Source organism: Cottoperca gobio, chromosome 13, assembly GCF_900634415.1.
Source record: "Cottoperca gobio chromosome 13, fCotGob3.1, whole genome shotgun sequence".
Classification (NCBI taxonomy): Eukaryota; Metazoa; Chordata; class Actinopteri; order Perciformes; family Bovichtidae; genus Cottoperca; species Cottoperca gobio.
The window spans coordinates 19,162,697-19,181,737 of record NC_041367.1 but is presented as its reverse complement, the minus strand read 5'-3'; the positions used below and the strand labels follow the sequence as shown (position 1 = coordinate 19,181,737).

The window sequence follows — 19,041 nt, the reverse complement described above, 5'->3', positions numbered from 1 at the left end:
GAGGCTTACCAGGTATCTCTCAGAGGATACACTGACAAGGATGAGGTCGTCACCCACCCTGACCTTTTCACCTTCTGACCTTTGCTTAGAGGCTGGATGAATGGTCCACCAACATGCCTCACCTGCAAGAAGAAGAACAGAGTTTCCCCACAGAGTTTATGCAACTGTTATATTTATTCAAAGTGAACCTAAAAACAAATACCCTGCCTGCTCATGTATAACTTACTGCTCCCTCACAGTAACCATTACAATGTTTGTATTTCTCAGCCAAACTGCAAAATGCACTGCTGACTGACATTTATGCCAATAGTTCAAGATGGCCAACTCAGCAACATTTTAAAATGTACTAAACTCCCAAGAAACAATTTACCAATACTACAAAAAGATAGTGAGTTTCAGTAATCAGTTGAATGCAGGCTTGGAAAAGAGCATTGGGTTTTACCAGTGGAATCTTCTTGTAAGCCCACATCAAAGGCCAGCTTGTCCGTGAGAGACCGAGATGTAGTCAGACAGCTCAGGTACTGGGGAGGAAGACCACAACTTAAATGCAGACAAAAAAACTACAAAGTTCTACAATAATAAAGAAACTAAAACATATTGTGTTTATTATTTTCTTCAAACCAAGTCTTACCATGCTTGAGTGGTAGTGTCTCAGAAGGATGGCATGACCGTACAGTAAAGTACGATGACCTCCACCTTGAGACGACTGGAGGGGAAGAAGATATATAGATATTTAACAGATGAGGCTGACTACACCGACTATACACTTCAAATATACCTTCATCACAGAGGGAGGAAAACAAGGGTATCTTTGAGAAGGTCCAGCACATTATGAAGAGTCCAAACTGTAATCACAACATATCTTCATCAACTTGCACTGACACGTTCTGTTTGTTGAGACTGCATTTTATAATGATATGCTGTACGTAGCACTGAATGTAATTGTGTAATTATTACTGTTGCATATGTAAACATAGACTGCTCACTACAGGTATATCCTTTGGGGACAGATTAAACGTATCTACTCGTTTTATTTTAGAGATGGACAAACTAGAAAGATTAGAATGGGACAGATGAGACGTATTGGCATTAGTGAATGTAAACAATAGACTCTTTTCACGGCAGATCATTAGACTGTCAAAGCAGGAAAAGCCCAGATGGAATATAACATTAATAATGACTAATAATAACATTTAGTTGAGCCACTTCTAGTGATGTGCATGCTCACTCACTGACACGGCTTACTGAAAGTGGACTGTAATGTAGCTATCGTTGATGTTATTAATGACACCTGTGCGTGTTTTGTCTTGACGAGTGATAATGTCTGCTGTAAAAAGGATCTATTACGGAAATGTACAACTTGGGTGCGTGTCGAAGATTTATCATTGTAACATCCCTGAAATGATACTTTAGAGAGTCGACTGTGGACAATAATTATCAAGCAATAACAATTAACAGCTTCACATCACTGAACAATGACTTTTCCCCCAAAACAAATACTGTACAGAACATGTTGGGGTCCATTCTTATGCAAATACAAGAACATAACATAACAAGAACCACATCAATAAGGGAGCAGTGAACAGATGTTTCTGAAAATGCCACAATGTTATGCTACAAATCATAATTCTCAGAGAAGGTGTCGAAATGATGTGAATGCAAAACAAATGTAAAGCTTTGAATCCAGTCACCACAAATTAGAATTGAATTCCACAATCCATCCTACCTTTTCTCAACATCCAGCAATGATGCAACAAGAAAACATAATTACTGCAACAGTTATAGATAGATTAGCCAAAACAACCTTTTATACCAACAGGAAGATAATGCTCAGCCTTTCTGTCGGGTTAAGCACCCATAATCCACTAGGATGAGGCGGGGGCAGGTATGTCAAGTGGAAGCATTAACCTATTAGCCCTTGGTTAGGACAGGTGGTGGTGTGCGACTTTGTGTGTGTGTTAAGAGGGAGATAGGCCCGTCCAGAGCTCTGGGGGTGTCCGGTTTCCCCATCCTACTCTGACAGAGGTGGGTGGGACCGTGAGACCCTCCACTGGGCTGCATGCCATGCTATTCTCATCCTACTGATCACCATTAGAACTGCCTCATCCACATATTCAAACTCCTGAGAGGCCATTTAAATCATGGCTTTTAAGTAAGATGAAATGTGTCATTTTCTGTCCACATTCTCGGCTAAATCAGTCTTCTGTGAGTAATATTCCCAGGAGCTGTAGTTCAATGTTAACTCTTGGTTTTAACAACAAGGGGCTTACGTGTTGTCTTGTAAACTGGTATAAAAATGTTAGCTAGAATAAAATAAAAGGTACAGTAACATGTTTTTCAAGATATATTGGAAAACAGTGAACAATAGAACTGAAAGCTGGTGGAACAGATGACAGCTTAGAAGTGGGTTAAGACCTGAGTTTACACGCACTGATCACCAAACAGTGCCTTCTTGGTCTGGTGGGACAAATCCATCTTTGTACAATGAATTATTATATTTCATTAAATGTGACATTGAATACTATAAATTGGTGCACCCTCTGTCCTTTAACTTGAGATTTGCTTGGTTGAGGGTGCGTATGTTGGTAAATTGATAAATACGTTGGTGGATTTCTCTCTAAATGATTGTTGAATGCTGATGCAAAGTTTGGGGCCTACAAAGGTTTGCTCGCTGATTAAGAGGGAGTTGCACCTAAACCTAAAATTGCTTAAATGGCTGCAAACATATGAGGATATCATCATGCTTGGAAAGTTATCCAATGGAAAAGAAAAAATACACCACCAAACAACAAAGTTGTTGCTATATTAAACTTTTACATTGTGCTTGGACTTCCATGTTTTTAAAGTAAGCCAACTTGTTTAATTGCAGTCATTTTTTGCAGGAAATAGCTTGAAGTCATCAAAGACTAACAAAGAACAATGTGCTGAAACAAAAGTTACATCAAGCAAGGTGAGGTAACATAATAATTATAATGAAGGGTGACGATAAATGTGCTGCAGATATTTCTGCATGAAATGCAAATGAATGATAAATTGTGACAACAGATCAGATACAGGTGTACTTATTGAAAAGAAAAGTACATAAGTAGTAAAATAATGTTCACCACAGCCTTCACACTAGCTTCTAAACTGCAGATTCAGCCAATTTAAAACAAATGTTTCAATAAAGATTTTTTGTTATCCTTTTAAGTAACGATGCGATTTTAAGTATCAGCATAAAAGATTAATCTGAAGACAATGAACTGTTTACTTGGACCCCATCAGTTACTGTAGCTGCACATTAATGACAGGTGTACAGAGCGATCGCCACCTCGAGGTGAGTGCTAAACAGAAATGAATCAAGACGTGTGAATGATACAGCACTATGCCATTCAATAGGACGCCCAGTGTGGGCAACAGGACAGGAGCGAGGACAGTTGCCAGGGTGGTTGGGACACACGTTACAGGAAAAAAGACATTAACAGACATACCCATTGGTCCAAATCGACTGCCTGCTTGGCAGAGAGCAAGGAGGGAAGGGGAGGGGAGGGGGTGTCAGATAACAAGTAAAAAAAAATAAAATCATAATAAAAATAAAAGCAAAGTATAAGTCCATCTATGGTGCTCACACATAGACTATAGGGTCATGATGTGCGGTGCGCTTTAAGATGGACAAACGGGAGTTTTGCATTTATTTTTAAAGGCCCAATCTGCGATCTATATTTAAACAAAAAGGTAGACCCAGTAAAAAAGAAAACACAGAAAACACAGAACTGGAACCTGATAACAAACCCAAATATTCTAATACATGGACCAACATGTTGGTGCGGTTACAGGTCTCAGTACTGTTAGTAAATCTAATGATAGAAACAATTCTTTCAAATTATAATCAGTTGATGAAACACATAAAACCCTTATTTATCATCTGTAAGGCAAAATCGTGTACATGTACCTTGTATACATAATATATTAAATAATAGTGGGTAAACAGATTAAAACAGTGTGTTACATACTGGACGTAGAGATTAAATTGGTGTTCATGTTATTATATAATTCTGAGATAACAAAGATCCATATTTCCAAAGATGTCGTAGTGTTCCTCTCAGTGAAAAGGTATTGAGGAATACTAAACAAAAATATCATGCTTAAGCAAATCTGTCAACAAAATCAGATTGTATATCTTGAATCCATCAGCAATCCAAATTGAAATTGAAAGAATTCAGTCCCGGGACAGTGAGAGGGATAGGATATAGGCGCAGTAGAATAAATTGTACAAAGAACAGATACATTCTTTATCAGTCAGACATATACTTTCTACCGAAGTATAATTTCTCCATTTGTCATTCCTGAGCGAAATTCCTCTAAAGCACTTACTCGATGTGTCACATCACTGCAAAAAGAATTGTCAAGTCTCCATCCTGTTCCCTTATATTACACTTTACTCATTTCTTTATTCTTGTTGTTGAAGTCCTACCTCGGTCATCTCCACCGTGTTGGCCAACATCTCCTGCAGAGCGCGGACCGACAGGGACTGCACCAGAACGAAGCTACATATGGCCAGGTCCGGGGGCACATTCTGCACAAACACAGTTGATAAAAACAAGGTTACACAAAGAACAGGACAGACAAAAGGGAGGAAGCATCGCAGCATCTTACCTGAGCATTGGATGTGGTTTCCAGGAAGCAGAGACGGTTCCCGAAGCCCTCGCAGGACAGACACAGCTTAATCTGCTGCTCCTTCAGGACGGAGGCAGTGCACTGCAAAACCACCTGGTCTTCCTGCACTCAACACACAAACAAACAATTGTATCGACTGGCCTTTCACTTTTTATTTACTACTTTCAACCACACACTTATTTCCCTTACATTTTGGCTGCTCTTTATTCTTGCTACACCTGCTTTTTCAAATGATAGTGCACATCGTTTTGTGTTTTCTTTAGCACTTCTTGTTTAAAACTGGCTTGGCTTGGCATTCGGTGCATTGTTGTGAACAATACTGACCTTTTATTGACTAAAGTGACATGCTTCATAAGGAGTGCGGAAAAGGAAAACTTGCCACCAGCACATAATAGAAAGAATTTAATAAACTAAAAATAAGCTCTTTCTGTAGAGTCCACAATGACTAACACGAGATGGTGCAGTTCAAGGGGTTTATCCTTAAGTTAGAATTTGTAAATAAATAAATAAAAGAAATATGTTTTTATCTCATATACTATAATCCATTAATAACTTTCATTGCTGCAAACCATGCTGTACTGTTCAAATGTTTTGATGCATTTTCTTACTTTTATGTCCACACTGTACGGACATCAATTAGCAAACTGCCATACAACAATAAAAGAAGACATGATGCTCTCTATTTTGGACAACACAGACTCAAGTCTCAAGAGTCTGCTAATTGTTTGGTTCATATACTGTAATAGAGAAATTAATAAAAAATAAAAACAATGGCTGCCTACAAAGTAAAAAGAAAATCCATTCAGAAATCTGAAATTCAAAGGTTTGTAAAATGTTGAGCAGTTACACAATTTGTGGTTAACGTTCTTGAAAATCATCTGAAACAAGAAACCATGTCAGGCTCACTAAATAATCTACAAATGTGAGTTCCTCTCAGGGAGGGCCGGCACAATAGATACATGCAGCGCCACAAGCAGAATGCTAATGGACAGTAATTTGTTGCTCCTGGTCCCGGACCCTCCAGAGACTGGTGATAAACACCCCCTCCCCTGTGAAACCCACACCTCACTGTCAACATTCTCAGCTGTTCACTTCACTCAGTCATTACACAAGTGGATCCATCACTTAACCTGAATAATATTCCTTTCTATGGTTCTGGACATATTCCTGACTTTTCTCCCCTCTCACCTAACAACTAATGAATCCTTCTGTCTTCTTGACCTGCTCGCTGTCTGCCCTGGTGAGCACCACTCATGTGCCATGACTTATAGCCCATAGGAGAATAGGCAGGCACTTTAAAGAGAGGCAGCGCAGGAGATTGCATGTCTATGTTTATGGCACAGAGCAGGAAAATGGAAAGTGAAGCAGATCAGTGACCTCATAACATCTACGCCTCTCTTATACCCAGAGGCCTCTAGTGTTTCTTTGGCTGAAAAGTGTGCCCTCTTCCTTTGGCTGTGCTATCATCTATCTTTCCTCAGCCTTGAAATGTCTCCTCTGTCCTGTCCTCGTGTTCCCCGCTTTGCAGTGTGGAAAGTGGAGCAACGTGCCCTCTCTCCTTCACTGCAGACATGAGCAACACCACTCAATACGCAACTCAAGTGTTACTAAAACTATACATGGACCATAGAAGCATGAAATCTGTACATCTCAGATGTAATGTGCAAATGAGAGATCAAGTTCTTAATCGTGTTAAAACAAAGTGGGATATCTTTCCCACCTCCTCCGTACACCAACAACATGTACCACTTACACAACTTCACAGTGTTTCACAGGCTTTATGCACCACGACAACAAGGACCTTTGTTTATCAGGACTAAATATAAATTGTTCTGCGACCAGGCGTCACTGCAGAGAAGTTGTAAGGTCACAGAAAAAGCTCAGCAGGACTGGGCCGAGCAAGAAAGTTAAATTGGGCTAAACTGACCATGTTTTGAGGACAGTGCATAGGGACTCTGACTGCAGTCCCCATTAAGGAGATAGGACTGAGCTTGTGGGTGTCTAAAAGCAGACTGAAGTAACCGAGTGACTCATTGCTCTGAGACAAGTTGTGCGATCGGATGACAGTCGTAGACGATATGTGCCCAATGTTATACAGCAGTCCTCCCCGGCGGCTTCCATCTATTTCTACAGCCGCAGTCTCGCATGCAGATTTACTCTGCTTCAATCACTCTACCTCTGTGGAAAACATCAAAAAGACAAAGAGGGCCCGAGGGAGCACTGCGAGAGATCGGGGGTTGGAGGTGAATGCAGACACGGAGCCTTGGCCTCAAAGTTGCAGAGAATATAATTTCTTTATCTTTATCAATTTTCCATATGCAAATCATTTTGTAAACATGTTCTTTAAAGTGCTATAAAAATAAGGGATATTATTATTTTTATAAATATATGTAATCTGGGTTTTGATTAACTGCTAGCAAATTGCAAATCCCGACGGTAAGTGACCGAGGGAGCGTTGGTGGGAAGCCATTAATATAATAAAATAGGATATGTTATGGGTCTGGAGATTAGTGGTCATTTTGTCAGGTTCTTTGTTTATTCAGTCTTAGTTCTGGGTAAAATATCCTCGTTAGTTCTCGTCAAAGAAAACCGTAACTAGTTTAAGTCAAAAACTGTTGACATCATTTTTAGTCATCAGATTGTTTTGAACATTTCAGTCAAGTCAACATATCACCTTATTTCTCTCTCCCAAGCTCTGTTGTTGTCATTGTTAACTTTAACTTTAGTCCTCCCGACTGTGCTCACTGTGTGCTGCCGGTGCACAACACGGAACTGGCGAGCGCATCACAGGAAAAAAAAGTCTACAATATTCCGTCTCCTCTTTTTCGTAAATGAAAATAAAGAGAGAATTTGATAAAGTTTAGAATTTTTGAATTTGAATTTAGTCTCGTCTTTTTCAGGTTGACAATATTGCATGTTGATTTAGTCACAACTAGTGTTTAATGAACTCTCGCCTCGTCATTGAACATTTAATTAATACTGCCGTGGACGTCATACAACAAAAATGAAAAGGAACAAACCTTTCATTCTTCAAATGTACAGAATTATAGTATTTCATTGACCTGTCAGGTATGATACCTCGAGAAAATGCTTGGTTACCTTCCAAGATGGCTGCTGGAGCAGACAAACACACCAGCACTTTGCTAATAAACCGCTCGGCCAGTCATTCCACCCGTCATTGGGCACTCAAACCTATAAAAGTTCTCTGTCAAGTGCATCAGCAACTACAGAGCTGTGTCTTTCCAAGAGTCACACTGTGGGAATCTCTTCCAATAAGACCATGTGAGAAGCTGATACTAAGACCACACTCATCCTTATATTAATAGATGCAGCTTTCAGGATTTATAGGAAGAGCACTTGACGCTTTATTGTAAACCAACTACAACTGCTGATTATCTGTTAATCTCACATGAGCGTATCTGACACAAGACAGGTAGGCAGTGTTGAGTGAAAGTCAGGATGTGCTGGTTATCACCTACCTGACCTACTGATCTTAAACCTGGCCAGTGGGCAAACACAAGCACATCAAACACATTTGATGGAGGGTGTAGTGTTACATCCAAACCATGTTTGGACTTGGCAGCTGAAGCATCCGGGCAATGTGGATGTGTTGGGGTCAGAGGGAGATGTAGAGACAATGAGATGTAAACAGACAGTTAGACAAACAAACACTAGTGTGCGCAAATAGAGGTGTGTAATGTGGCAGAGATTTACAGCCAGAAGTACAGATAGCGCCTGAAAGCAGACACCTTTGTATATTCTCTAGGGCTGTCTATTGGTACACATGCAGACAGAGGGTAGCCAGGGTTCCCCAGACAAGCAGCCACGCTGCCTGCCCTAAACTGGAAGCAAACAAGTAAAACAGATGCAAAATGGTGAGCCATGTCTACTTCCTCCGATACCCTCGTGCTCTGCTAAACTGAGAGGTAGGACGGGACGGGACAACGAGGTGTAATTAGCTGATACAGTTCTTGCTGTGGACGGATAGTGTGTTAGATTGTTTAGTTTGGTGTGCATGCAGTGACACTGTCTATGGAGGATTCAGAGAGACGAGGCAACAGAGAATTGGACATAAACATGGTCTCCGAGTGAGAGACAGATCCGTCTCAAACGATGCTATGTTGGTAAATACAACTACTGGCTGCCAGTAGCTTCTCACGGGACAGTGATTGTTCTGAACCCCTGTGGTTCGGACACAAACGCGTCACTTATTATTTTCACTTATATTTTATAGTAGTATTCAAAATCCCATGATAAACTAAGCAGAATTAACAAACATTCAGATTAAAATGTTTTGTTTAGTTTGCAAGTTAACAGGATAGTTTTAAAGTCTTTTTTACTGTTTCACTAAGATCTGTTCAAATTTTGATTTTAATTTATGACGATTTCTAAATATTTCCATCTTAATATTGGTTTATGATATCAGACTTTCACGCCATACTCTCAGTTTCTGAACTGCCAAAGTGCCACATCCACAACTAAATTAAATGTATCTTATCAAATGTATAACGTCCAGATTTCTCCCTGATGCTCTGATCAAAGTGCGCTGACACAAGCTCCTCAGGACATTGATTCTAATTCTGCAGACATGAAGAAAAAAAAAGAGTGAAGGACAGCACATTGCACAGTGTGTGGGTGGAGGAAAGGAACAGTTCAATAAGGATAGAGTGGTGTTGGGGTTTCCCTTTGGAAACTAGAAAAGACCATACAGGTGCATTATCCGTATCCTGCGTCACAGACTGCAGTCTGAAGGGCTGAGGAACCCCCGCTCTCCTTAACAAAGCACTCTCCCTCATGGTTTCTCCTCTACCTGCTGAGATACATACATAATAAAAATACAACCTTCCTATTTTCTCCCTGACTCTTATTTTGTGTCTTTCTTTGAAACATTTCTGTCTTGTATCATTATTCTCTTCAGGATTGTAAAGGCTGATCCTAATACATTTTTAGTTTTAGTTTTTTCAGAATCAATTCCTCCAAAGTATTTTAGGATGAGACTTAATTCATGCGCCTGATAAAACGTCCACCTGACACTGTCGACTGTGGATTATGTGCTGCCTGAGGATACGAAAAGAGTCACCAAGTGTAAATATAAGGGTCCGGCTGAGAGTTTAGGTTACAAACACTACACATCATCTCCCACATATCACCTCTAAAATAGATAAACCATCTTCTTAATTCACCACAGTGTCAACAGATACAGATTTAGCTCTGGACAAATCACACTTTTTACTGCTTTTTACTACTGCTGCCATTCTGGGGGACTAAGTAAACTGTTAGGTGCAACCTGAACCCCGAGTCCAGCACTGAGATTTATGAGCTGAATATTTTTTTTTTTGAAAAAGGTTAAAGACAGCGTCTCAATTTGTCGGTAAACAACTCAACCAAAGTCTTGTCGTCACTTCTCTCTCTACTAGTGATAGTATTCCAAATGTGGCCAATATTGAACTCTCATAAGCAACTTCCTTGTCATTTCGCTCCAGTTAAGGGCTCACAGGAGCCCTGATGTCTGCACAAACCTTTACATTGATGCATGAACAAATACAAATATAACAACATTAATGAAGAGGCAGTGATGCACAGATTTAAACTAAAGGCCCTGTCACACAGTTCCGTATGGCAGAGACGTATGCTGGCGCATATGACAATTAGCATATACAACGTATATGAACATATACGGAGCCTATTGATAGCGAATGCTAGGAATTGATAGCCTTCCTTCGCCGTATGGTGGAAACGTATGCTGGTGTATACGGAATATCGGCAATACGCTGGCGTACGTTGTTGAACGTTGAGGCCGTGAAACGTTTTTGAACATGCTAAAAAAACGTTTTGCGGCCTCAGCGTACGTTTCTGCCATACGACACTGTGTTACAGGGCCTTAACATTTTAAGCATGTTCAGTTTAAAAACGCTTTAACTCTGTTGCATCTCAGGGTTCTTGCTCTGCTTTGGCATCACAATACAACATGTTGAAATCATTTCTACTCAAGTGCGTATGTGTGCGTCTCTGCTGTGAGTTATATGTGGTATAAAGTGTTAAAGATGAGAAGTTTTGCAGATAAGTTATGAAGTTCTAGGTAGCTTGAGACAGAACAGTTATTGTGCTGCATTGAATCATTGCTGATAAATCTTTCAGCAGCACACAGAAGAGTCCAGAATATTTCTGTCTTTTTCACTGTTTTTTCTGCCTCTCTCTATCATGCTCGCTCTCGTTGCACGCTACTTTGTTTGATGTACTCCATTTTCTCTCTGTACTGTTATCATTTCATTGCAGTCCTCTTTTCTCTCCCCTTTTCCATTACCTCTACCACTCTGCTCTGGGCCTTCCCCCTCCACTCCTCTCCTCTCCTATTTTAGGTGGCTGCACCTGTCACTATCACATTCCCTCCTTCTGCTGACCAGCAGATACTTCGCGGTCTCACTTGGAGATACTTAGCAGTCGCACTGCACTTTGGAGAAAGAGCGAGACTATTTTGCTCACAGGGAAGCCACTGAGCACAGAACAAACTAAGTAAAATCAACCGATCACTTCCCAAACAAATCAGATTAGGCTACATGTGGGTTACTACAGCAGGCTAATGCTAAATGAGTTTCACAATTCAGCAACACTGACAACATAATTGGGGTTAAAATCTTGGCTATAACTGTAATAGATTAATAAACTATTTTGATAAGGTTGCTAAGAAATAGCATGAAAATATTCCCATATTTTAGGATTTTCACTCACAACTAAACTACGCTAGGCTTAAACAGCCATAATTCATAAATCAGAAGCAAAGAAACACTGAAGCTGCATTTCATTGACACATTCAGGCCCACACACACACACGCACACACACACACGCACGAACACACACAGGCTTCATTCCCCTCCGGCTCAGTTAAACTGCTACAAACTACCACACATCAAACATTAAACAGCCTCTGCTCTTTGAAAGACGATAAGTCTGGCAGACAGCTGCAATTCAAGGGAAATAAATAAATTATTTTAGCTGGGCTGAATCGAAAATCTATTCCTCTGAAAGCTTCAAAGAAACAATCTTTAAACTTACCTTCAACCTAAAAATTAAACTACAAGTATCCTTGAACCTTCCTGGAAGTTCCCAAAGCCTTCGCTCAAACAAACAGACCGTGTTATCCGATTTCTCCAGACAGCTTTTGCCTCAAACCAAATGACTAAACTGTGGATCCAAAACATTTCTCTTTCTGGCAAAACTCCGGTTGCACAAACATTCTGGAACACTATGGGCATCTTGGAACAACGATGGTCAGAGAGAAAGGATGAGGTAAACATCGGGCGTCTGGACTTGTTCAGCTGCAGAACACTTTATGCCTTATACTATCTTCTAAAGGGCTTTCAAAGGACTTGTGATTTTGCATTTACTACAAATGATTACTTTACATCAAAGCCAGCCATTTTTAAAACCACGCTGCTTTGTGTCAGGAAGTTGGTTTTCACTTATTTATGAATACCTTATTATAGCTTTTTAGTAGATTGATGAAACGTGCCATAATGAAATCTATCACAATGATCCGCATTATGTTTGTCAAAGTTACAATATAGGGAGAAGCAAAGCTGTACATTACCAGGCAATGATAATGTAAGAGTGATAAATGAATGTGTATTAGATCAGTGCGGCAGATTACTCCGTTTGAGAAACTATCAGTAGTCTGCTAGTTGATTCATAAACAATTTTAATCCCACAAATGGAAACCGATGATGTCTGAAATAGTAAGATTAATACATCCACAAAACATGGACCTGGTCATTTGGGAGAAGGTGAACAGACTCCATCTATACATTTAGTCTCAGCATTACATTTATTAGAAGTTTGTCTGACTTCATTTTAATTAAACTAGTCAGTGTCTGTCCCTCCACCTCACACACACACAGTTAAGTCACTTTGCTTCTTCAGGATCCCCCTGGCTCTCTCTCTCTTTATGTCTCCTGCCTGAGAGCAGACCACACCACCTGTTTATTGTGTAAACTGCCTGCGACCAAAGCAAACTGACGAACAGGTGTTGTGTGTATGTGTGTGTGTTGATGCCCCACTGTGGACGTGTTCATCTCCTGGGCTCAGCACTTCTAAAGCCCTGTTTTGCTCACACCCTCCACACCTCCCTCATCTGCTGCTGCTTACTGATGTACTCACTGTGTGTGTGTGTGTGTGTGTGTGTGTGTGTGTGTGTGTGTGTGTGTGTGTGTGTGTGTGTGTGTGTGTGTGTGTGTGTGTGTGTGTGTGTGTAGAAGAGAGCAAGGAGACACATACAGTTAGGATGAAACATGGGGAGAGACTCTGTGTACAGCAGTGTGTACTAAATAAAATATGTGTCATAGTTGTAAAACAGCATCCCAAAGAAAGAGGAGTGATGATGGGTGGGGTCGACGTTTTTGTTTAGTTAGGAAACCTGTAGGGGCAGTGGTGTAGAGGGCAAGGTTTGTACAACCTGCTGCTGGATCAGGTTTATAGTTGTGTAACCTTTTGATGACTTCAGGCAGGTGAGTGTGAGGCAGCCGGACCCAGATGCAGATGGTTGAGGCAGATAAGGACAGTTCAATGATTTAATAACCGGATGAAGATTCAAATAAGCTCAGAGGCAGACACAGGTAGGGTAACAGGCAGGTGCAGACGGCTCGGGCAGCAAAGAAACATGGCAACAAAAAAACTACAATGATCTGACTGACTGGGGAAAAGAGACTCGTATATGTGTTGGAAATGAGGTGCAGGTGGGAGATGGGCGGGGACACTCGGGTGAGGGGATTACAGGGCAGATGGGGGTCACAGGATCTGGAATAATAGGAGAGTCAAAATGTGGGTATTGTACCAACTTGGAACTAAATGCAAATCTGACCCAAGAACCTAACTCTAGAAAGCACCGTCTAAATAGTTACTAACCACATCGTACCTCGTTGCATTTGTCTGTTTCTCTAGTGTCCATTAAATAAAGAGAAACAAACAGTCACTGAATCAGCCTTAAAACAGATACAATGAAAGGACCAAGGACATGTCCGTTCCTCTTATGCACCTGACATGGATTGTTGCAGTTCAAAATATAATGCAAGTCAAAACTGAAACAAATGAAGACAGATTTTGATCAATTGGAAAAAGAAAAACGCGCCCACTTAGTTCTGCTGAAAGATGAGATGAAGCATACTTTTGTACTGAGAGTAAAAGGTAAATATGTTACAAACAAACAGACGTAGTGTAAATACCCTAAAATCTTAAAATCCTGCTCAGGCCACCAAACAACCAATGGTCCCCCAGTGTGCACTAAAGTGTTCATTCACCGATCAGAAGAGACATTGTACTTCATTAAAACTGTGCTGAATGTTGTTGTTTGCAGTATATTTCAAACACTTTACTTCAATGTGTAGTGAGACCTGTATGACAATGAAATATAGCTGTTGAAACTATATTTGTAACTTTGACATCTAAAAAAACGTTCACCTTTCAAACAAATGTAGCTAACCGGGACATCGTGTCACCTTCTAACCTGCAAAGCACCAAATCAGTGATTCCTGCAAACACAACTGACCGTACAGTTCTGACAAAAGTCACTGTCACAATGACACGCGCAGAGACTCACAGCCCAACATCTACACGTACACACACCACGTCTCCCGAAGGATGCTGGCAAGTAGGACACTGACTCCTCTGGTTTCTCCCTCCAGAGTGTGTACACTTATAGTGGCACACTATAAAAAGAAACTGCTGTTACAGACTGGAACTCGAATACCCCTTCAAACTCTCTCGCCTGCACCATTCACACCGCAAATGTGGCACCGTGAAACAGTGACACAGCTTTTACCGCCACAAGCTTTTACCGCCACGGCACCATTGTATGAAGTCTGGGTTTCCTGATGTAGACTCTGGTGTGTTTATAGCGCTGTGAGACATTTCGGCAGTCTGTGGCTGTTGTTATGGGCTGCTGGCTATTGCAAGCTAAGCCAACCTCTTGACAGCAAATGTGGGGGCTCAAGTGCTTGCAGGGAGTTTTTCTAGGGAGGGAATTGGATACCACGTACTTGTAGTTCAACTTCCACTTTGTTTGAGTGGAAGGAGCATTTAGGTAACCTGCTACTATACAGCAGGCCCACCAGATAGTGTGTATACTGTACAACTATTCAAGCCACACTCAGCATTGTATGAGTCACAGTCACATGGGCAATATTAGAATAACACAATAAAACCCAGAATAGAATAGAGCAGCACTGCTTAGTAATGTGTGTATGGCCTTTTGTGAAAACGATCACTGGAGAGGTGCGGAAGAAGACCAAAATGCATAACATTTATTCCCATCTGTCACACTGAGCAGCATTCAGCATTCAAAGGTCCTAATCTCCTCTTCCTTTCCTCTCTCACTATTAAACAAAAAAACCCATGGGGGTGAAACAAACACAACATGCAGTAAGAGAGACGACACTGACTTACTCTCAGACCTACACCCCCACACAGTGTTTCATGTTATCTGGAGGATTCCCAGCAGGGAAGGAAAACAAGTAGAGTAACAGAGGAAAGGATACAAATGAAGGCATTACACTGCTATCATTCTGTTCAGCTTCTTCCTTAAAATAGATAACAATCGGTTTCTCAAACTGCAGGAACACCTACATGTTCACTATTACTTTATAGGGGAGGAGGGCCGGCCTGTTCCATCTTTACACTCAAGAGCCTGGTGATGGACTGCAGGGATTTTGGATCTTTTTAAATCAGTGGGAAACTTCGATTGAATACAAAATGCCTCTTATTATTGATTCCTTAGCTCATGAGCATGACAAGTTAAACTTTCTAGAAATCATGATACAAGAGAGCAAATAATAAAGAGCAGCTTGAAGTGAAGTAAACTACATTAGGAATAATGGTGCGTAACAGTTTTTATTAAGTTACCCTGAAAGAACTCCCAAGTTTGCATTTCTGATGTTCTGGTTGAGTCCCCAGTGAGAAACTAAATATTTATTTTGTCATCGTTTATCCTTTCTGCTTGTTCTTTTATCATGCAAAGACCAGATCATTGTTCAAGTTTCGAAAAGCTTTAATGTTCCCAAAAATCAGCTTTAGTAAGTTTAGACTTAACACAGATAAGTACTGCAGTGCACGTAGAGCAGCTGTAGGGCTGCCACCTCTTAGTAAATTAGCCGACCGATCGGTTGTTTTATGCTTAATTCATGCTGAATGACTTATTTCCAAGAAACTCATGACACATATCTGCTAAACACAATATTTAAAGCGATGCTTTTGCATGATTCTTTGTGGTTTTGCAGATCAGTGGATTAAATCAACCAAATGGTAATAAGATCGTGTTCGTTGACCCAGAACTTCTTCAGTTGAGGACAGACCTAACAAGCTGTCACAGTGAAACCCCATACTTGCTTTTTTTGTGTTAAAAAGCAGGTGTGTCAAACTCATTTCAGTTCATGGGCCACAGTATAAACCAATTTGACCAATTCAAGTGGGCCGTCAAGTAAAACTATTGCATAACAACCTATAAATAACAACACCTCCAAGTGTTGCCTTTTCTTTTAGTGTGAAGAAGTACAAGTACATTCTGAAAACATTCACAACTAATGAACAAACCATTTACAAACAAATGATGGACAGTATAGGGTCTGCTACACTTATTAGGACAGCTTGATCCCCAGTGGACAAATTGGAATAGCAACCCATTTTATTAAAAAAATGGAATTAATGACTTCTCTCCAGTTTTCACACTTTGGAAAGTCTTCACCGGGCTGGATTTGACCCTTTAGCGGGCCGGTTCTGGCCCTCGGGCCGTATGTTTGACACCCCTGACCTCCAGACTAGCTGGAGACTCTTTATGAACACGATTTTGGGCATACTATATATTCAGAATATGTTTTGTTGGGATACATCAAAGGTGTCCATTTTGAGCAATTATAATTGCAGGTGATGCTCACAAGTAGCATATGTGTTTGTTGTCCTAAACTAGGCTTATTTGAAGATTAACATTTGTTGATTAGATTGTTATAAGATAATGACTTCTAGATGAAACATTGAAGGGCTGAGCTAAACCCCTGCTGGGTCTTGGCACACAGGCTGTGAACCTCCATGGCAGGAGATGTAGCTATAAAAAGATTATATCAGATGAATATATGACTACAGTCTGCTGCCCCAGCTGGTCCAGGTGAGGTAAACGCTCCTCTGTGATCCCACTCCATTTTCTTCACACCTCCAAACCTCCAATATAGCGCAGGGGAAAACCCCAGCAGAGAGAAACACAGAGCGTCCCGTCACTGGCCTCTAATTAAAAGACTGATAACACAGAGCGTTCGGTGGACGCGATAATCCAAAGATTCTCACAGCACCACATGCACTTGCATTTTAGGTGATTGAACCCCTGACCCCGACTGTGTTGGCGTCAACGATAAACCCATTGAAGTACACAAGACATTAATAATTCATATTGTTTTTCCTTTTGAAGTGTTGCCGTCTAATCGTTTCATCCTATAACCGAGCCTGAAGGCATTGGAAGTGATTGTTCTGTGTGTCTCGCGGCTTTCTTGATGCTTTTCTTCTCATAGACAAACTAAATGAACCTGTTTAAAGATGTTTCTCTCATAATCCTCGATAGAAACAGAGACTGGAAATAATTCAGTATTATTGCTTATGGTTTTCATTGGAACTGTATTATGTTTGTGTTAAAAATATCAAAAGTGTTTTTCTAGATGACTTATTCCAAGCAAATTGTCATTAAAAACCAACACAATAGAAGTTTTTGTTTTACACAGTCGAAGAGTTTTGTCTGATGTAATGAATGACAGAATTAATATACTGATACTTTTGACATTGATTTCAAACATATTGCCGAGCTCTAAATGGAAACACTGGCTCGTGCATTAACCTAACATAATCTTCCGCGTGATTATTCGTGTCAATAATTAAAAGAATCATCCTAATTAACTTTTTTAGGTTCAAAAGATGGGAGATTATAAAAGCAGGTGTATGGAAACAAATGGATTAAATTCAAAACAATATATTCAGACTAATTGAATGTATCATTCATCTCTGATACTGCATGCTTACAGTATCCATCTCAAGCTTTAGAAACTAATTTCACCAACTCAGCTGTTTTAGGTCATTTTGCAGGGGGCCTCCCCCATTGAGCTTGACACTGTGAAGTGGATATCTCTGCACTGTGACCGTGTCTTGGCTTCTCCAAGGAAGACATGCAGCCTTTGGCCAGCTGTCCCCTGCAGCTCTGGGTAGCTTGTTGCTCTGCCTCCTCACCCCACACTGACAGGCTCTACTTTCCTCAGATAAAAATAGATAACGATGCTAACAGATGCACCAGCCACTGTCTATCTATCTGGGCTCTCTCTCACACACACACACACAAACACACATATGCACACATACACTGTTACCCACCTATTAAGCCCAGAACATTCTGGAACGTAATATAAAAAGAGATTAGGCGATCAGTGCATTCTGTAGAGATCAAAATATGATCTCTTAATGTAGGTTAAGACTTCCGCGCTCACGCGAGATTAAAGAAATCAATGACCAAGTTTAAAGAGAGCAATTTATAAGCGGGTCATAGCATATTCAGGGCACTGCAAAAATAGTAAACTATATACAGAACGGGCCTTGGCACGGAGAACTGCAACTTCAGATTTGACATAAATATCCAATGCCAGAAAAGCAAAAGGGAAGTGAAGAAGCCAGAGGGCACTGAAGGAGCAATGAAATTGATGCTGGAAGATCATGAGTCAATTTTAGATCAAGAGTTGAATCACGTAGAGTATAAATAAAAAAATAATAAAATAAAATGTCCTTTCTTATAACTCCTCATCTCCTCTCCAGCAGCCAGTGCAGGTTTCCCAAAAAGGAAAGTAAGCAGGACTCACCGTTCGCAGGAACTGAATCTCCTCCTCTCCCTCTCCCCCTTCTGCCATCCTTCACCGAGGGTTATTGGCAGCTCCTCGGGAGAAAAGAGAAAATCCTTCTGTTCAGGATTTGTATTTTTTTAATCTCCTTTGCTACGTCCCTCCCTCTCGCTCTCCACGTTGCACCTCTCTCCTTCCTTTCTTGCTGCTGTAACCCTCTCTCTCTCTCTCTCTCTCTCTCTCACACACACACTCTCAGTGCCTCTCGCTCTCAGTGCTTGTGTGTGTGGGTGTGCTGGAGGACAGCATGAGTCCTGTGGCTCTCACGGTGTTGTGAGAGAGAGTGACGGGAGGCGAGGCTCTCCCCGGATCCTCTCTCCTCTCGCCTTGCATCCCCCCAACCGCAGATGAGGGAGGGAGGGAGGGAGGGGCAGGCACCTTGTTACACATTTACACGACTCCCATCCCACCGTGCCGCCATGTTTGTAAAAGTGGGCCACTCCTTCACACAGGCTGACCCCCTCCAACACACACACA

At 40.9% G+C, this 19,041-nt stretch overlaps 1 protein-coding gene across 5 annotated transcripts in view; it reads right to left on the bottom strand.

The window, feature by feature from the left end:
• ryr1b (ryanodine receptor 1b (skeletal)) overlaps positions 1-18,848 on the bottom strand; it is a 75,520-nt gene extending 56,672 nt beyond the window's left edge. For all 5 annotated transcript variants that reach the window (XM_029446539.1, XM_029446540.1, XM_029446541.1 and 2 more), the window contains exons 1-6: positions 18,526-18,848; positions 4,636-4,758; positions 4,454-4,555; positions 632-706; positions 443-521; positions 10-122 (exon numbers count right to left, since the gene is read on the bottom strand). In XM_029446539.1, coding sequence (XP_029302399.1) covers positions 10-122; positions 443-521; positions 632-706; positions 4,454-4,555; positions 4,636-4,758; positions 18,526-18,573 — 540 coding nt within the window. In that variant the 5' untranslated portion in view covers positions 18,574-18,848. The remainder of the gene's footprint in view (positions 1-9; positions 123-442; positions 522-631; positions 707-4,453; positions 4,556-4,635; positions 4,759-18,525) is intronic.
• Between the last annotated feature and the right edge of the window lie 193 nt (positions 18,849-19,041).